Below are 16,566 nucleotides of genomic sequence, written 5' to 3'. Positions count from 1 at the left end.
TGAACAGAATGTTGATCAATTTGATCAACCAAACACAATTGAACAAAAGACGAATTCTAGGTTAAAATCGCTACAAAAGACGAATTCTAGGTTAAAATCGCTACAAAGAACGAGCCTGTAACTCTGATACCATGAGAAATATTGCGGAAATTAAACATGAATTTGAACAATTGGAAAAATCCATTGATTAAAATGAGTAACAAAACTTAAAGAATTGAAGAAGAAACAATTACATGACTTATATACGCTATAGCTCTATTAACCTTCATTAACTAACTAAGCTAACGGCTTAACAAACTTAAGTTAATATTTACACTTTTGGTCCCCAAAGTATGAACTATGTAAATACATAACCCGAAATATAAATTAACTTGTTATACTTCATAGTAAGATGATACACAAATTATGTGTACCAACAACATATTAATACAAATAAAATAGAATTTGTTTTTAAAATAACTCTAAAGGTTATATATAAGAAACTTTATTATTATTTATTATTTATAAAAATAAAATGATAATATACTACATTATAGTTGTTGAGTTGGTTACAAAGAAGTTAGAAGTGGTTATCGTTATGTACAAATGAATTGAGCATAACTTAAATGTTAAGATTATCTTTAAAAATATCGGACAATACACTAAAATAGCTTTTCAAAAAAGGTTATCTTTAATAAATTCTATAAAAATATTTTATTTTTTATTTAATTATTAAAATAGTCCATGTGGTTTATCCTTCATTTTTTATATAGTCCCTAGGATTATTTTTTGATGTGTATAGTCCTTGTAGTTTGCAAATATTACTAATATGGTCCCCTCACACTAATGGTCATTAAGAATTTCTGTTAAGTTAGCTCGCGAGACATGTGAAGGTAAATTCGGCGTTTACTCATTTCCTCAACCTTCATCACCTTTTTTTTTTTTCACCAGAAGATAAAAATACCTAATTTTTGTTCGTCACTTTCAACAATCATTTAAATTCACACTAAATTATTATGGCTTCTCCTTCACTCTCAAACCTTATAAATCCCTTAAATCCCGACCATCTTCAAACCTACAAACCTCAAAATTAAAAACCTAGTAAACCTACATAACCCCACGATTATAAAACCTAGTAGAATAAACAATAAAGGAGAAGAAGAAATGATTAAATTGAGTTAGAAAAGGAAATTGAGTTGCAGGTGGCTCAATAAACAAGAAAGGAGAAGAATAAATGATACAATGACTAGAATACCCTCGCGTGCGTGGTATGTGATCTAACCTAACGAAACTTTTCATGACCGTCAGCCAAATGGACTATTGCAGTAACATTGGCAAACCACGAGGACTATACGCATCAAAAAAGAACCCTAGGGACTGTATCAGAAATTAGAGTTAAAACACACGGATTATTTCAGTAATTATGTTTTATTTTTAAGACAAAATTGACAAATTTGTCTATGTGTTTGTTCATTTTTGCCCTTGTCATCTTTGTATTTTAAAAGCTGCAAGTTTCATCCCTATTAGCGTAAATGTGTCCCAAATTAGTCTTTAATGACATTTTTCAGTCTCAATTTCGTCCCCGTGTTAAGTGAGGGATCCCCGTAGTATGCCAAATTTTCACGGGGATTCCAAATCATTAACGGATGTTAGAATTTCGTTAAAATTCGTCACCTCAGGTCCCAAAGTCCAAACCTCACTAGAGGAACAAATCTAATTACCAAACATTAAAATCTTATTTCTACTTCACAATTTCAAAATCTATTAAATCTCCAAAAGCAAAGCTTGTTCAAACCCAATTATGAATTTTTGAAGAGGACATGGATAGATATTTTTTTATCAAAAGTATTTACCGTGCTTACGTGGGTAGCGAATCTCCAAAATTACCACCGCAACCAATTTAATAGATAACCGATTAAGATCTAAATTAAACTACAATAGAACTCGTTTCATTTAATCGAAAAACTTCGATCAACCCACTAGCCGACAACCTGCAATTTTTTCGGTAAGCCTGAAAAAGAATTTAACCTAAAGTTGGGTTTTGTGTATCGGAGCAACCGAAATCGCCGTCGTGAGTAATTGAGGTCGCCACCGAAGTGGCGGTGTACATGGATCGACTTATGTTTATGTTTCTAATTCTTGTTCTTTAGAGTTTTCTTTTCAAATTGGGTTGTCAAATGGGTTTTGACTTTTAAAATGGCGGTAAGTTTTTTTTCGTTATAGTGCTAATGAATTTAATTTTTATAAGAACATAGATTTAATGAATGTGTTGAAATGTGGCTACGAAGATAAATAAGTATGAGGCATAGTTTAATTTTAATTCTTACGAACATATGATGAATTCATGAAACGACTTGTATACATATGATGAACTCATGAAAGATTAAAATGATGAACCTTCTCAATCGAAGTTTTTTTAACGTTCGCTAGCGATTTGGACTACCCCCGCATACTTTGGGGACATGGGTTGACGAATTTTAACGAAATTTATAACGTCCGTTAATGATTTGGACTCTCCGTGAAAATTTGGCATACTATGAGAATCCCTCACTTAACATGGGAATGAAATTGTGACTGAAAAATGTCATTAGACACTAAACTAAACTAAACTGGGACACGTTTAGACTATTAAGAATGAAAAATTTACAATTTTTAAAATACGTAGATAAAAAAGGCAACAAGAACGATTTTGATAATTTTGACTATTTTTAAACTGGCTTTGATAAGTGATATACTTCGTATGATAATAGCCACAAATTAGGGCTAAATTAACTTGGGGGAGAAGTCATAAGTCGGTGTCGTCTCCCCAAATTTAAAACCTGTGAATTCATCTGCCATATATTGCTGTCTGAATTTACAAATCATATGTTCGTCGTCTATCTATCATACAATTAAGATAACACTATAATTCTTCAGAACAATCTATTCTCTTTCGACACCTGGTTCCTGAATTTGCAAGTTAGGCGAAAAGTTTTGAGCTTGATTAGGGTTTGTTCCACGATTATTTAAAAAAACCCTAATTTCGTAAAGCTTCAAGAAAACCTTTCCATTTGTTTGAGTTCTGCAATAACGATTAAATGGTTGGTCATCTAATCATCTATTGTACTCATTTGATATATTGTTACCATTGTTGGTTCTATTGGTTTGTAAGATAGAACATTAATGCATCTACCAGATTATTAAGTAGAGAATAATAGGTAGTAAGCGGTTAATTTGATTATGTTCTTAATTTTTCATAATCTATTGTTTTGTGAGGTATTTGAAATAATTAGAATGATAGATGATAGATTAGGACTGCTTTTTAATACCTGATTGATTTTCACCAAAAAACATATTAAATTTTCCTTCCTGATATATTAAATAGTACTTATGAAACTGTAGTGTTAAAGCATTATAATCATATTGATTATTGAGTCTAACACTTGAACGTCCATCAGGCGACTGCACTTATGGTTGGACTTGCAGTTGCTACTGGTGCAACTGCTGCTCGATACGGTATCCAAGCTTGGACTGCGTTCAAGTCTAGACCAGCTACAACTGCTTTACGCAAATTTTATAAAGGCGGGTTTCAACCCCAAATGACTAGACGAGAAGCCGCTCTCATTCTTGGCGTCAGGTACTCTTATTTTCTGCTGGTTCAATTTCTTACAAATCTTTGTAATGATGAGTTTAGCTGTTTTTGTTGGGTATTGTTTGACAAAAAATAAAAAAAAAATAAAAAAATAAAACTTTGATTGTAAGTTGTTGCAAAATATATATACTGTTAATATATGTTAAATGTGTTTTTTTCATGTATAGGGAAAGTAGTGCAGCAGATAAGGTACAGGTGGCATATCGAAAGGTGATGGTTGCAAACCATCCAGATGCAGGAGGTAGTCATTATCTCGCTTCCAAAATTGGCGAAGCAAAAGATATGATGCTGAGGAAGACAAAGAACACTGGTTCTGCTTTCTGAGACCACTTTTAGCTTAAACATAAATTTGTTATATCTTCAAATGTTATATCTCTATTTGCAACTATGAGTTAACGTTTCTTGAAATAATTCATGGAATCGAAGCAACTGCGTGCTGATGTAATTTTGAGAGTTGATGATTACTGATGGTAGTGGGCAATATTCTTTTAGCCATTTTAGATGTTTGTACAAGAGTGAGTAGCAGCATGTTTAGCCAGACTAGTTTTGGATTTGTTAACCCGTGTTTAAACTTTGGGGAATGCATTTTTCTAATTACTACCGTTATCAAATTTGTATTTCGATTCTTAATGAAATTTAGGGACAATGTAACTTATGTAAGACATCATGCTGTGTTTGATTATAAATGTAAGGAATTACCGGATGTACACCTTTGGGTGCAACTTCTGACCAATTTCAAACCTGTATCCAGGCGGGTATCTACAGATGGTGCTATAATTAATGAGCACGCTATAAATTTACTATATAGTGGGTAGTTTAATTTAATACTGCACATAATAATCTATACATATAGTAAAACAACTACTTCATGCCATGATAATCTACACATTTTCATGTTCAAAGCCAAAGATGACTGATTTAACACATACTTCGTGTATTGCTTTTTCATAGCTAATAGTGGTATCATGAGTTGACACCATTTTGGATTAACCTTTTACTGTATAAATGGAGAAACCTTCTTTAAGTAGATGTTAATTAATGCGTTAACAAGGTTTGCTTTAATTTGATTGAAACAATGTAGATACTCAATTTCACAAGTGTGAGGTATTAAGAAGTGAGATGTAGATAATCATTTTTTATCCTAGAATAAAAATGCAGTCAGATCTCTACCCAAGGGTAAAGAAAGTCATCCATTTTTCTCTTCCCGAGAGCACATAGGAGAACCTGTGACTCTGTGAGCAAACATGTAGTACAATAGAAAAGCGCCCTTAGTACTATATACAAATAAAAGATTAATACATATCGAAAGATGTTCTACATGACCAAGGATATATGTAGAGATATATGTGTGTACATCTTATACTGTACTAGGCAACCTACTTTTACATTTGAGGTACATTCCTATTGAAGACTCGTGTTGCTGCTCTCCACTCCAACCTACCGGTGAGTCTCGTCTAGTTTATCCTCCTCAATTTATGTACCACTGAGTCTAGATATCTAAAAGAATCATGCCGGAGTAAGACTTGGTCTCAAATGCGGATGCCAACTACATTGTTCTTTTCTTTATTGTTCGTGTCGAAGTTACACCAAAGGTAGTCCATTTTTTTTTTTCAATTGATCCGTAGACCATTATGTTCCAAGGCATTCATCCATTGCTCTAGTGTTCAATTTGGGTCCCCCTTGGTCTCCGATATAAGCACTATATCATTGAAAAATCAAGCATCATGGAATAAATTGGTGTATTCACCACATTAGCTCGTATAGAATCAAAGCAATGAGTAATGAGCAGATCTCTGGTGTAAACCTACCTCTAATAACAATAACTTTGAGTTTCCAAACTCCATACACATCTCTAATAGCTCTATTATATCCACATTATCGGCTCTAACATCAAGGGTCATTTAAAATCAATTCGCGTGTAACACTTTTCTTGGAACCTCAAAATTTCATTAAAAACACCCGCTATCAAGAAGCTAGAAACGGGTTAAAACCAACAATCATTGAAAAATCAAGCATCATGAAATAAATTGGTGTATTCACCACATTAGCTCGTATAGAATCAAAGCAATGAGTAATGAGCAGATCTCTGGTGTAAACCTACCTCTAATAACAATAACTTTGAGTTTCCAAACTCCATACACATCTCTAATAGCTCTATTATATCCACATTATCGGCTCTAACATCAAGGGTCATTTAAAATCAATTCGCGTGTAACACTTTTCTTGGAACCTCAAAATTTCATTAAAAACACCCGCTATCAAGAAGCTAGAAACGGGTTAAAACCAACAATTACAAAGGGCTTAAAAGCCACAAGTTGCGATTCAACACTTGCTTACCTCTATATTTTGCCCAAAGGAAAAATAGAAACTACAAATGTAATCAAACAAACATTCTTTCTTGGGACGAGTACCACTAAACAAGTGTCATTCTTGAATCGCCAAATACTCCATAATGTTGTCGCCACAATAGCCACAAGCTTGCTCTTTTTCGTTGAAGCTGCAGACCAACTTTCAAACCATAGAAACCACTTGTTCCAAGACACAAACGCAGGCAAATTACAATATGACCATACTCGAATCTTAAGCCAAAATTGATCCGCCATAGGTACATGAAAAGTAAACGTGATTACTAGATCCCACATTGAAACCACATATAGGACACACAATAGAAGGAATCTCCAAGCCTTTCATCGACAAATATAAAGGGGTCGGGAGCCTGTCCAATGCTAACCTCCATTAAAAAAAAATGTTTGCACGGAAGGACAATGAACAAGGTAAAGTTTACTTGTAATGACGGCAGAACTCTTTCATCGATGAAATCCCTCATAGTTTTTTCCATGTGTAAGGTCTTTTAACCTCAACAGAATTACGATCTTGCATGAAACCAGATTGGTTTTCAGTCACCTTTGTCTCACTTCTAAAGCTAGTGTCAACCAATCTCCCCCAAAGCTTCACATTATGGCTAAGTAGTTTATACTTTTATACCTATCTAATTAACACATATTTGCCATTCTCTTCTTTCTTATAGATTAGAATAACTTTGCCCTCTCTATTGTTATGGCATTGTTGTGCTTTTCAAGATCTTGTTGAGAAGATTAGTAAACCACATCAGTCCGTCGTCACTTATCACGTCATACTAATCTGTTTCTTCCCATCTTTCATAAAGTCGGCCTTATTTTCTTTTTGTTGATCAAAGTAGCTGTTTTGAAACTATAAGTTCTCTTTTGTTTATGCCAAAACTTAATTTTATTTTTGCCGAAAAACAGAAACTTCATAAAACAAGGAACACTTCATCAAACCCATGAAAAATGAAACAAACAAACTAGCAAAGGAAGTGAACACTCGAGCCCAACCTAAACACGACAACTAAACAAAAGCAACATAACAGTATGAAAACATACTAACAAATAGGCCTAACCAAATAAAAATAAACCACCCGCCAACAAACCTAAACAAAAAAAGAGCAACCCTAAGGAAATAACCAAACAATGAAAACGAAATCATATGCCACCAACGTTGATTATCTTTAGTTCGGCGCCATGAACTTTCTTTGCCTTCTTCGCTTTAATTTTAGGCTGAAATTGATCAACTTTGCTTACTTTGTGAGCCTTGAAATTCTTAATAACTGAACCGAAAAAATCAAAGAAAGAACCCGCAACTGCTTTGCCACCAACGCTCTTATTTCCCGCGAGAAACTCATCCCCCATGGACTATCCGGCTACCGAACTATCAAAGAAACATTCACTCAGAGCATGTCACCAAAAGCCAACCTCTTCGTTTTCATCTTGATCCCGCAAAACATAATTATCATTCGCGACCCCCATCTTTATCTTTGCATTCTTCTTCGGAAGTTTTTTAGAGCTAGACAACAAAATCAGAAGTTAGTAAAAAAAAAAAAACTACTACAATACTCCGTATAATAATAAATAAATGGGCATAATCAGTCAATAAAAGACCTAGACAAAATGGGATTATAGCCAAAATGCCCATTCCCATGTAGTTTCTTGCGCTGGAGCCCAAAAAAAAAAAAAAACAATTGCCAGGTTGCCCTCGCAAGACGCAAGGTGACTTGCGAGTTGCCCTCGCAAGGCGCAAGCTTGCGTCCTTGCGTCTTGCGAATTTGCGACCTTATCTGATCAGAAATACGATTCTGTGGATAAGATTTCGTTAGATATCATAGATTTTTACGGATAATATTTTGTCCCTATATATAGATTGACCCTGAGACTTTGAAATCACAGTCTCATAAATATTTCAAAATTTTTCAATGCAGAGCTTATACCCACGTTAAGGTACTATTTTAACCACTTTTTCACTAATTTTTGTCATTATGAATTGTGTTAATGATGATAGATTTGTTGTTAATATATGTTGTGGGGGTTCTTTTGAGTACATTAACAAAATACCCATATATATGCCACGAGATTGTTTTAGAATTCGGTTAAGACTCCCAATTGCGCCCGGAAAACCAATGAATCGGAAAATATTGATAAAAAATGTTCTTAAAAAGATTCAATTCCCACCGAATGCAGCTGTTTCAATGAGATACGTTTTTAATAATCAAGTTTTTGATATTACTGATGATGATGAAGACTTTCTAGAGTTTTTACAATATGCAATTGTAAATGCTCCTATTGATATTTATATTGTCGATAGAGTAATAATGCATCAGCCACAACGGATTCCAGAAACAAAATTCTCGACAAACCAGCCACTACTACAACAAAACCAAGAAACACCCACACCAAAAAAATCAAAATCACCAAAACCACCAAAACACCAACCACAACAATTATTACTACAAAATGATACCGAAGAAAACCTTGCAAGCAACAATTTGGAAGCGGAAGAACCTGAATTGCCACTTCCTAACACATAAGAGTTTGATTTGCATAACTATGGTCTTGAAAACGTATGTAAAATTAAAGAATTAGACCACCCGTTTGAGGTACCTCATGTCGAAGATAGTGATTCAGATGGAGGAAAAGACGGAGACGCAGAATTCCAATATGAAGAAGAAAAGCAAGATCCGTTCTGAAATATGCCAACTCTTTTAAGTCAGCATGAGGAAGAGCGCGAACAGACGACTGAAATACCAACCACGTATAGGGTGTCAGATTTAATTAAAGTCCGTCAAACTTTCTTGAACAAAGAAGAGTTTATAAACACCCTATTTACAAAATGTCTTGAAGAAAACTTCCAAATAAAGCCTGTAAAGTCAGACAAATCTCGATACACCGCTAAATGTGTGTTGCCAAACTGTGAGTGGAAATGTAGTGCTTACAGAATACGATTCACTGAAAACTTTATGGTAAAGAAACTGCATGACGTACACACATGCTCACGCACACTAATTATGGGAAACAATAAACATGCAATCAAAAAGGTGTTGGGTAGTATGCTTGTGGATTCATTCAAATCTGCAAACCGGGAATATAAAGCAAACGATATACGTGCGGATATAGGCAGCCGATTTGGTGTCAGCATATCTTACAATCAAGCATGGAGGGCCAAATGTCATACATTACAGATGCTTCGTGGGAGCAGTGAAGAGTCGTACCAAATGCTTCCAATTTACCTACATAACATTAAGATTCACAACCCCGGAAGCGTAACGAATTTGATCACAGACAAAGAAAATAGATTTCTGATGTGTTATTATTCCCTTGGCGTAGTTGTAAGTATTACTATTACCATTTAATATGTATATTTTAAATTTTGCGTTCCTTGCGTATCGATTAAAAAATTAAAAACATATTTGTTTTAACATTGTTCATTCCTGTAGATTCAATCATTTGTTCAACATTGTCGCCCGATAATCATCGTCGATGGAGCGCATTTGAAGGCAGGATATTTGGGTCGCAATATAGTCCATCTTTCGACCTTGCGACCTCATTAATACAGACGCAAGGTCGCAATATAGTCCATCTTTCTACCAAACCCTGGTCAAATCACAAGATAGTCCATCTTTCTGCATACTGCTACTCTTACAGTCTATTCTTTCCCATCAGAGTCACATTTATATAGACCTACTAGTAAGTACTTGTAATCATATAATTACAAACAACAAGTTCAAACAACACATATACATATCAACAAGGGTACAATCAAACAACCTGTGCAGCCTTTTTAGCATCCCTTGTCGCATCTTTTTCCTCTGGTGGTGGTGGTAGTGTATCAAAACGTGCACGGAAGAACGTCCTTGCCATTCTGTTCCTATATTCCTGTGCAGCCTTTTTTAGATCTCCAATGTCATCAAGCCCCTCCTGTGCAAACACTAGTCTCTCCATATGGATGCACACCCAAACACCACAGTCACCGGTTTCACCTGCCTGCACTGGCACATTACGCCCAGATTCAATCATCAACTCCATACTCTCATTGTTTTGGTAGTAATCTTCAAGCTGTGATTCTGGAGTCTTGTTATAGTAGTCAATCGCGTACAAGTAGACGGGCAAGTTTTCACACAACATTGTGACAACATGTTGTAGCTGTTCACTTGCAAGACCGGGTAAACTGTCGTACACATAAACTTTCATTTCTTCTAACTTTAATGATAGCAGCAAGAAATGTTCTGGGACTCTAAAGTGTACTGGGATCAAGATCTGAAACAGAAAGAACGTTTAGTCAGAAAAAAATACATACGCAAGGACGCAAAATTCACCTTGCGTCCAAATAACACGAAGACGCAAGGTCGCAAGAATTACCTTGCGTCTTAGCAAAATAAAAGACGGAAGGTCGCAAGATAAACCTTGCGTCCAAGTAAATAACGAGACGCAAGGTCGCAAGATAGACCTTGCGCCTGTTCCAGTTTACAAAAAACATCACCTGATCACTAATTTTAATCAAAACCAGATTGATAATTAAAATGCTTACCTGATCACATGAAGACCAAGCTGGATACATTTCATCACTACCATCCCCAAGAGCAATTATATAAGTGTAATTTGGTACCCTAAAGGTAGTGATTCCTTAATTCTCTTTGAAATTAGGATCTTTGGCCTTGGTCTGCTTCAACTTCTCTTCCTTTTGCTTCAACCTCTCCTCCTTCTCCTTCTGACTTAATCCCCAAAATTCTTTAAAGTTTGCAAGCTGAGCCAGGAATCCAGATGGCATAATTGTCCATCGAGAACTTGCTTTAACCACCTCATGTGGAAACTCAGGAGTGTTAAACATCTGGCTTGCTCTGGGGATAAATCTCTGACGATATCTTAAAATAAATGTAGCCCAGCCATCAATGTGCTACAAATTAAGAAGACAAGTTAAGATATTAACACAATAATTCATGTCATAAACAAAACATTAAGAAGATCACTCACCAAGTTCTCCAAATATCCTGCCTCTCCTAACCCCAGCAAGCGAATCCAAAACTCCGGACCAAGGTAAATGAACTGATCACTTTGAAAGATGAACATGCAACGGGTCTCTTGCTTGCTCTGTATAATTGTCGTGGGATCTTTTGCAGGGGGTGCATGCTTTCTCTGATCTCTCCATGCTCCAGTGGGTGGTGGTTTAAGAAAACCTTGATCATTGATAAGTCTGTCGATCATGGCAAAGATTTCTTCTTCACTAGCCCAGTCCTTTTCCTTCCTTTTTCTCTTAAAAGTCACCTTCACATCCTTACCACTTACATTCTTTGGTCCTTCTGTTTCACCAGGGGCAACATTATCAACTACCATAGCCTCAGGTTGTCCATCAACAGCTTTCTGATCAACCATTTGCTCATCCTCACATTGCTCTTCTGTATCTAGGTTAATCGCATTCATGTTTTCCACCTTCTCAATGACATGTCTGGACAGCTGTGCAAAACAGGAAATATGGTTAATAAAAACAACAGACGCAAGGACGCAATACTAACTTTGCGTCCACAAAGCGCAAGGACGCAAGACAAACTTTGCGTCCACCAAGCGCAAGGACGCAAGAATAACCTTGCGTCCACATCAGTGAATCAAGAACAACAAATATTTATGCATTTTTTTTATAAAAAAAACACAATTAAAATATTATAATGCAGCAATTTACCTTCTCAATTGGTTTTCTATATCCAGGTGAAGTAAACGGGGACCTTAATGCACGCATGGGTCGTCTTTCTCTTATTCCACGTCGTATTTGCATCGGAGAAGAGTTGACAATCTCATTGTCAGAGAATGATTTCTCATAGTACGTATCGTCCTAAGCAAATAACAAATAAAAAACAAAAATTATAAAAATTCATTGAGAACAAATATTCAAATGCAAAAAATAAAAATAATTAATAAATTTTAATATACCGGATACTCTTGCTCTGGAAAAGGGTTTTCTTCGTATTCCGACAATTTCCTTTTACATTCACTTAATTCATTTTCAACTTTGTCCAACCGCTCTTTAAATTCTTTTTCAGTTTTGGATACCCGCTCGGTCAACAACGCTACCACACGATGTAATTCTTGTACCTCGGTATTTTGATGTGTTGGTGTCTGTGTCTGTGTCTGTGCCTGTGTCTGTGTCTCCTCTACAGTTTCTGGAATTATTGGGGTTTCTTCTTGCTGGATCTCCTGTTCAACTAAAGTTCCAAGAAATAACGCGTCACTATCAATCCACCATTGACACTCCTTCTCTGTATCAGTGGGGAAGAGACCACGTATAGGTCTCTTGTTCTTGGGACAATCATCCTGCATAATCAAACAAGACTTTATACACAAGATAACAAAAAAATACTTGGAACTTTTCTGGTCAAACAGACGCAAGGACGCAAACAATTCTTTGCGTCTCCATAGTAGCACGTACGCAAAGACGCAAGTACTCCCTTGCGACCACACTTACCAAAGATGCAAGGATGCAGGAATGGTCTTGAGTCCTTGCCATTTCCTCTCTGTTTCAACAGTCATTTACCAGTCAATGGTAATTCCAAATATTAAAGCCCAATGACCTGAATATCTAAAAGTTTAATGTAATCAGAGATTTCAAAAGTCTTCGCTGTTGTACGCTTCCAAAAAAGAGCCCTCGGTACTCCATTCTTGTCCGTTTTTGTAGCAAAGGATTTAATGGTACGACGGTAAGCCTCGAGGATCCAAATCTACAAATCATTTTTGTTTAAACAATATCAATATATATATTATCTTTAAATAATAAAACTATTTCAAAATCAAACATGTCGTTACCTTAAATGCCCACATAAATCCCACCAAAGTGTACGCCTTGCCGCTCTCTAATTGGCTTTCCCGAACAACAAACCCTTCACTAACCGCTTCGTAAGTCGGTTCTCTTGAAAAATCTTCAACTAAATATAAGAACTTCTTGTTCACAACATGGGCAGATTGTTTACCCATAAAAGATCTCTCTACAACTAATATGATTGCTAGTCGAACCACATCATCGTCCGAAACACCAACCCGACTACTTTTTAGTAGCTTCTTTTCAATACCACCAATCAAAATGTTTGTGCTCTCTTTAATGGACGAAAATACACGTTGTCTAATTGGAGCCGTCTCCTTTTCATAATTTTTAGGGATGTAATGTGCCATATCCGTACGGGTACCAAACAAAAACCTCGTTACTAGACAAAATTCACGGCGACCAAATCTAATAGAAAAATTAGGCTTGAATCTAAACCATATGTCATCTTGCTCCTCTGGGTACTTATCATCATCAATTCTTTCCGGCCGTACAGTTTTACGCTGGAGCATTGCATGTACAAGTCCGGGATCGTTTCCCATGTATTCAAGATTTAACCATACACCAAAACACGTTTCTTTAAATATTTTTATTTGATTTTCGGTCATTACTTTCTTCACATCACCTATAATACTTATTTTATTCTTCATCGTCAGTTTACCTTCAACCCACCCCTGTAAAATTAACAATAACAACATCAGCATAATATACGCAAATACGCAAGATTGGTCTTGCGTCCTAAACTACAGGTACGCAAGGTCGCAAATTTGGTCTTGCGACCATATATAAACCGGAACGCAAGGACGCAAAATTACTCTTGCGTCCTGGACAGTCAAGTTATTTTGACCAGCAACAAATTGTTGTTTCACCAAAAAACTATACAAAACAAGAGATAATAAACCCCATTATTTAAAAAAAGCAAGAATACGGTTAAATAATGATGATTATCATAGAGACATTTCATCGAACAGTTGGTGTGCACATTTTCACATTTATATATGAACATATAAAATTGATATACAACTCCCATATAACTAACATATATAGTGAAAGAAGAACTAACCTGAGGATTTGCCATTGTTATTAGGTTGATTTCTTGATTTCTTTCGTAGTTAAAATGAAGCAGACGAAGACGATGGTGACGTAGTTGGTGATGTAGGCGCTGGTACGTGGTGGTTGTGGTGAATACGATGGATGAACTGGTGGTAGTGCAGGTGGTGATGGTGGTTACGATCTGAAATGTCCCGTTCTTATTGATTAAAAACGTTCCATATTAATTGATTTCGTTGCAAGGTTTTGACCTCTATATGAGACATTTTTCAAAGACTGCATTCATTTTAAAACAAACCATAACCTTTATTTCATCAATAAAGGTTTAAAAAGCTTTACGTAGATTATCAAATAATGATAATCTAAAATATCCTGTTTACACACAACCATTACATAATGGTTTACAATACAAATATGTTACAACAAAATAAGTTTCTTGAATGAAGTTTTTACACAATATCATACAAGCATGGACTCTAAATCTCGTCCTTATTTAAGTATGCGACAGCGGAAGCTCTTAATAATCACCTGAGAATAAACATGCTTAAAACGTCAACAAAAATGTTAGTGAGTTATAGGTTTAACCTATATATATCAAATCATAATAATAGACCACAAGATTTCATATTTCAATATACATCCCATACATAGAGATAAAAATCATTCATATGGTGAATACCTGGTAACCGACAATGACAAGATGCATATATAAGAATATCCCCATCATTCCGGGACACCCTTCGGATATGATATAAATTTCGAAGTACTAAAGCATCCGGTACTTTGGATGGGGTTTGTTAGGCCCAATAGATCTATCTTTAGGATTCGCGTCAATTAGGGTGTCTGTTCCCTAATTCTTAGATTACCAGACTTAATAAAAAGGGGCATATTCGATTTCGATAATTCAACCATAGAATGTAGTTTCACGTACTTGTGTCTATTTTGTAAATCATTTATAAAACCTGGATGTATTCTCATCCCAAAAATATTAGATTTTAAAAGTGGGACTATAACTCACTTTCACAGATTTTTACTTCATCGGGAAGTAAGACTTGGCCACTGGTTGATTCACGAACCTATAACAATATATACATATATATCAAAGTATGTTCAAAATATATTTACAACACTTTTAATATATTTTGATGTTTTAAGTTTATTAAGTCAGCTGTCCTCGTTAGTAACCTACAACTAGTTGTCCACAGTTAGATGTACAGAAATAAATCGATAAATATTATCTTGAATCAATCCACGACCCAGTGTATACGTATCTCAGTATTGATCACAACTCAAACTATATATATTTTGGAATCAACCTCAACCCTGTATAGCTAACTCCAACATTCACATATAGAGTGTCTATGGTTGTTCCGAAATATATATAGATGTGTCGACATGATAGGTCGAAACATTGTATACGTGTCTATGGTATCTCAAGATTACATAATATATAATACAAGTTGATTAAGTTATGGTTGGAATAGATTTGTTACCAATTTTCACGTAGCTAAAATGAGAAAAATTATCCATTCTTGTTTTACCCATAACTTCTTCATTTTAAATCCGTTTTGAGTGAATCAAATTGCTATGGTTTCATATTGAACTCTATTTTATGAATCTAAACAAAAAAAGTATAGGTTTCTAGTCGGAAAAATAAGTTACAAGTCGTTTTTGTAAAGGTAGTCATTTCAGTCGAAAGAACGACGTCTAGATGACCATTTTAGAAAACATACTTCCACTTTGAGTTTAACCATAATTTTTGGATATAGTTTCATGTTCATAATAAAAATCATTTTCTCAGAATAACAACTTTTAAATCAAAGTTTATCATAGTTTTTAATTAACTAACCCAAAACAGCCCGCGGTGTTACTACGACGGCGTAAATCCGGTTTTACGGTGTTTTTCGTGTTTCCAGGTTTTAAATCATTAAGTTAGCATATCATATAGATATAGAACATGTGTTTAGTTGATTTTAAAAGTCAAGTTAGAAGGATTAACTTTTGTTTGCGAACAAGTTTAGAATTAACTAAACTATGTTCTAGTGATTACAAGTTTAAACCTTCGAATAAGATAGCTTTATATGTATGAATCGAATGATGTTATGAACATCATTACTACCTTAAGTTCCTTGGATAAACCTACTGGAAAAGAGAAAAATGGATCTAGCTTCAATGGATCCTTGGATGGCTCGAAGTTCTTGAAGCAGAATCATGACACGAAAACAAGTTCAAGTAAGATCATCACTTGAAATAAGATTGTTATAGTTATAGAAATTGAACCAAAGTTTGAATATGATTATTACCTTGTATTAGAATGATAACCTACTGTAAGAAACAAAGATTTCTTGAGGTTGGATGATCACCTTACAAGATTGGAAGTGAGCTAGCAAACTTGAAAGTATTCTTGATTTTATGAAACTAGAACTTTTAGAATTTATGAAGAACACTTAGAACTTGAAGATAGAACTTGAGAGAGATCAATTAGATGAATAAAATTGAAGAATGAAAGTGTTTGTAGGTGTTTTTGGTCGTTGGTGTATGGATTAGATATAAAGGATATGTTATTTTGTTTTCATGTAAATAAGTCATGAATGATTACTCATATTTTTGTAATTTTATGAGATATTTCATGCTAGTTGCCAAATGATGGTTCCCACATGTGTTAGGTGACTCACATGGGCTGCTAAGAGCTGATCATTGGAGTGTATATACCAATAGTACATACATCTAAAAGCTGTGTATTGTACGAGTAC

The 16,566-nt window shown here is 35.1% G+C and overlaps 1 protein-coding gene across 1 annotated transcript; it reads left to right on the top strand.

Moving 5' to 3' along the window:
• The first annotated feature begins 2,728 nt into the window (after positions 1–2,728).
• Positions 2,729–4,308, top strand: LOC139862697 (mitochondrial import inner membrane translocase subunit TIM14-1-like). Its single transcript, XM_071851320.1, has 3 exons — positions 2,729–3,059; positions 3,417–3,595; positions 3,778–4,308. The coding sequence occupies exons 1-3, from the start codon at positions 3,057–3,059 to the stop codon at positions 3,932–3,934; spliced, it is 339 nt and encodes a 112-aa protein (XP_071707421.1). The 5' UTR covers positions 2,729–3,056; the 3' UTR covers positions 3,935–4,308.
• The last annotated feature ends 12,258 nt before the right edge of the window (positions 4,309–16,566 follow it).

Source organism: Rutidosis leptorrhynchoides, chromosome 8 (assembly GCF_046630445.1).
Source record: "Rutidosis leptorrhynchoides isolate AG116_Rl617_1_P2 chromosome 8, CSIRO_AGI_Rlap_v1, whole genome shotgun sequence".
In the NCBI taxonomy this organism is placed as follows: domain Eukaryota; kingdom Viridiplantae; phylum Streptophyta; class Magnoliopsida; order Asterales; family Asteraceae; genus Rutidosis; species Rutidosis leptorrhynchoides.
This window is presented reverse-complemented; position numbering and strand designations above follow the sequence as displayed.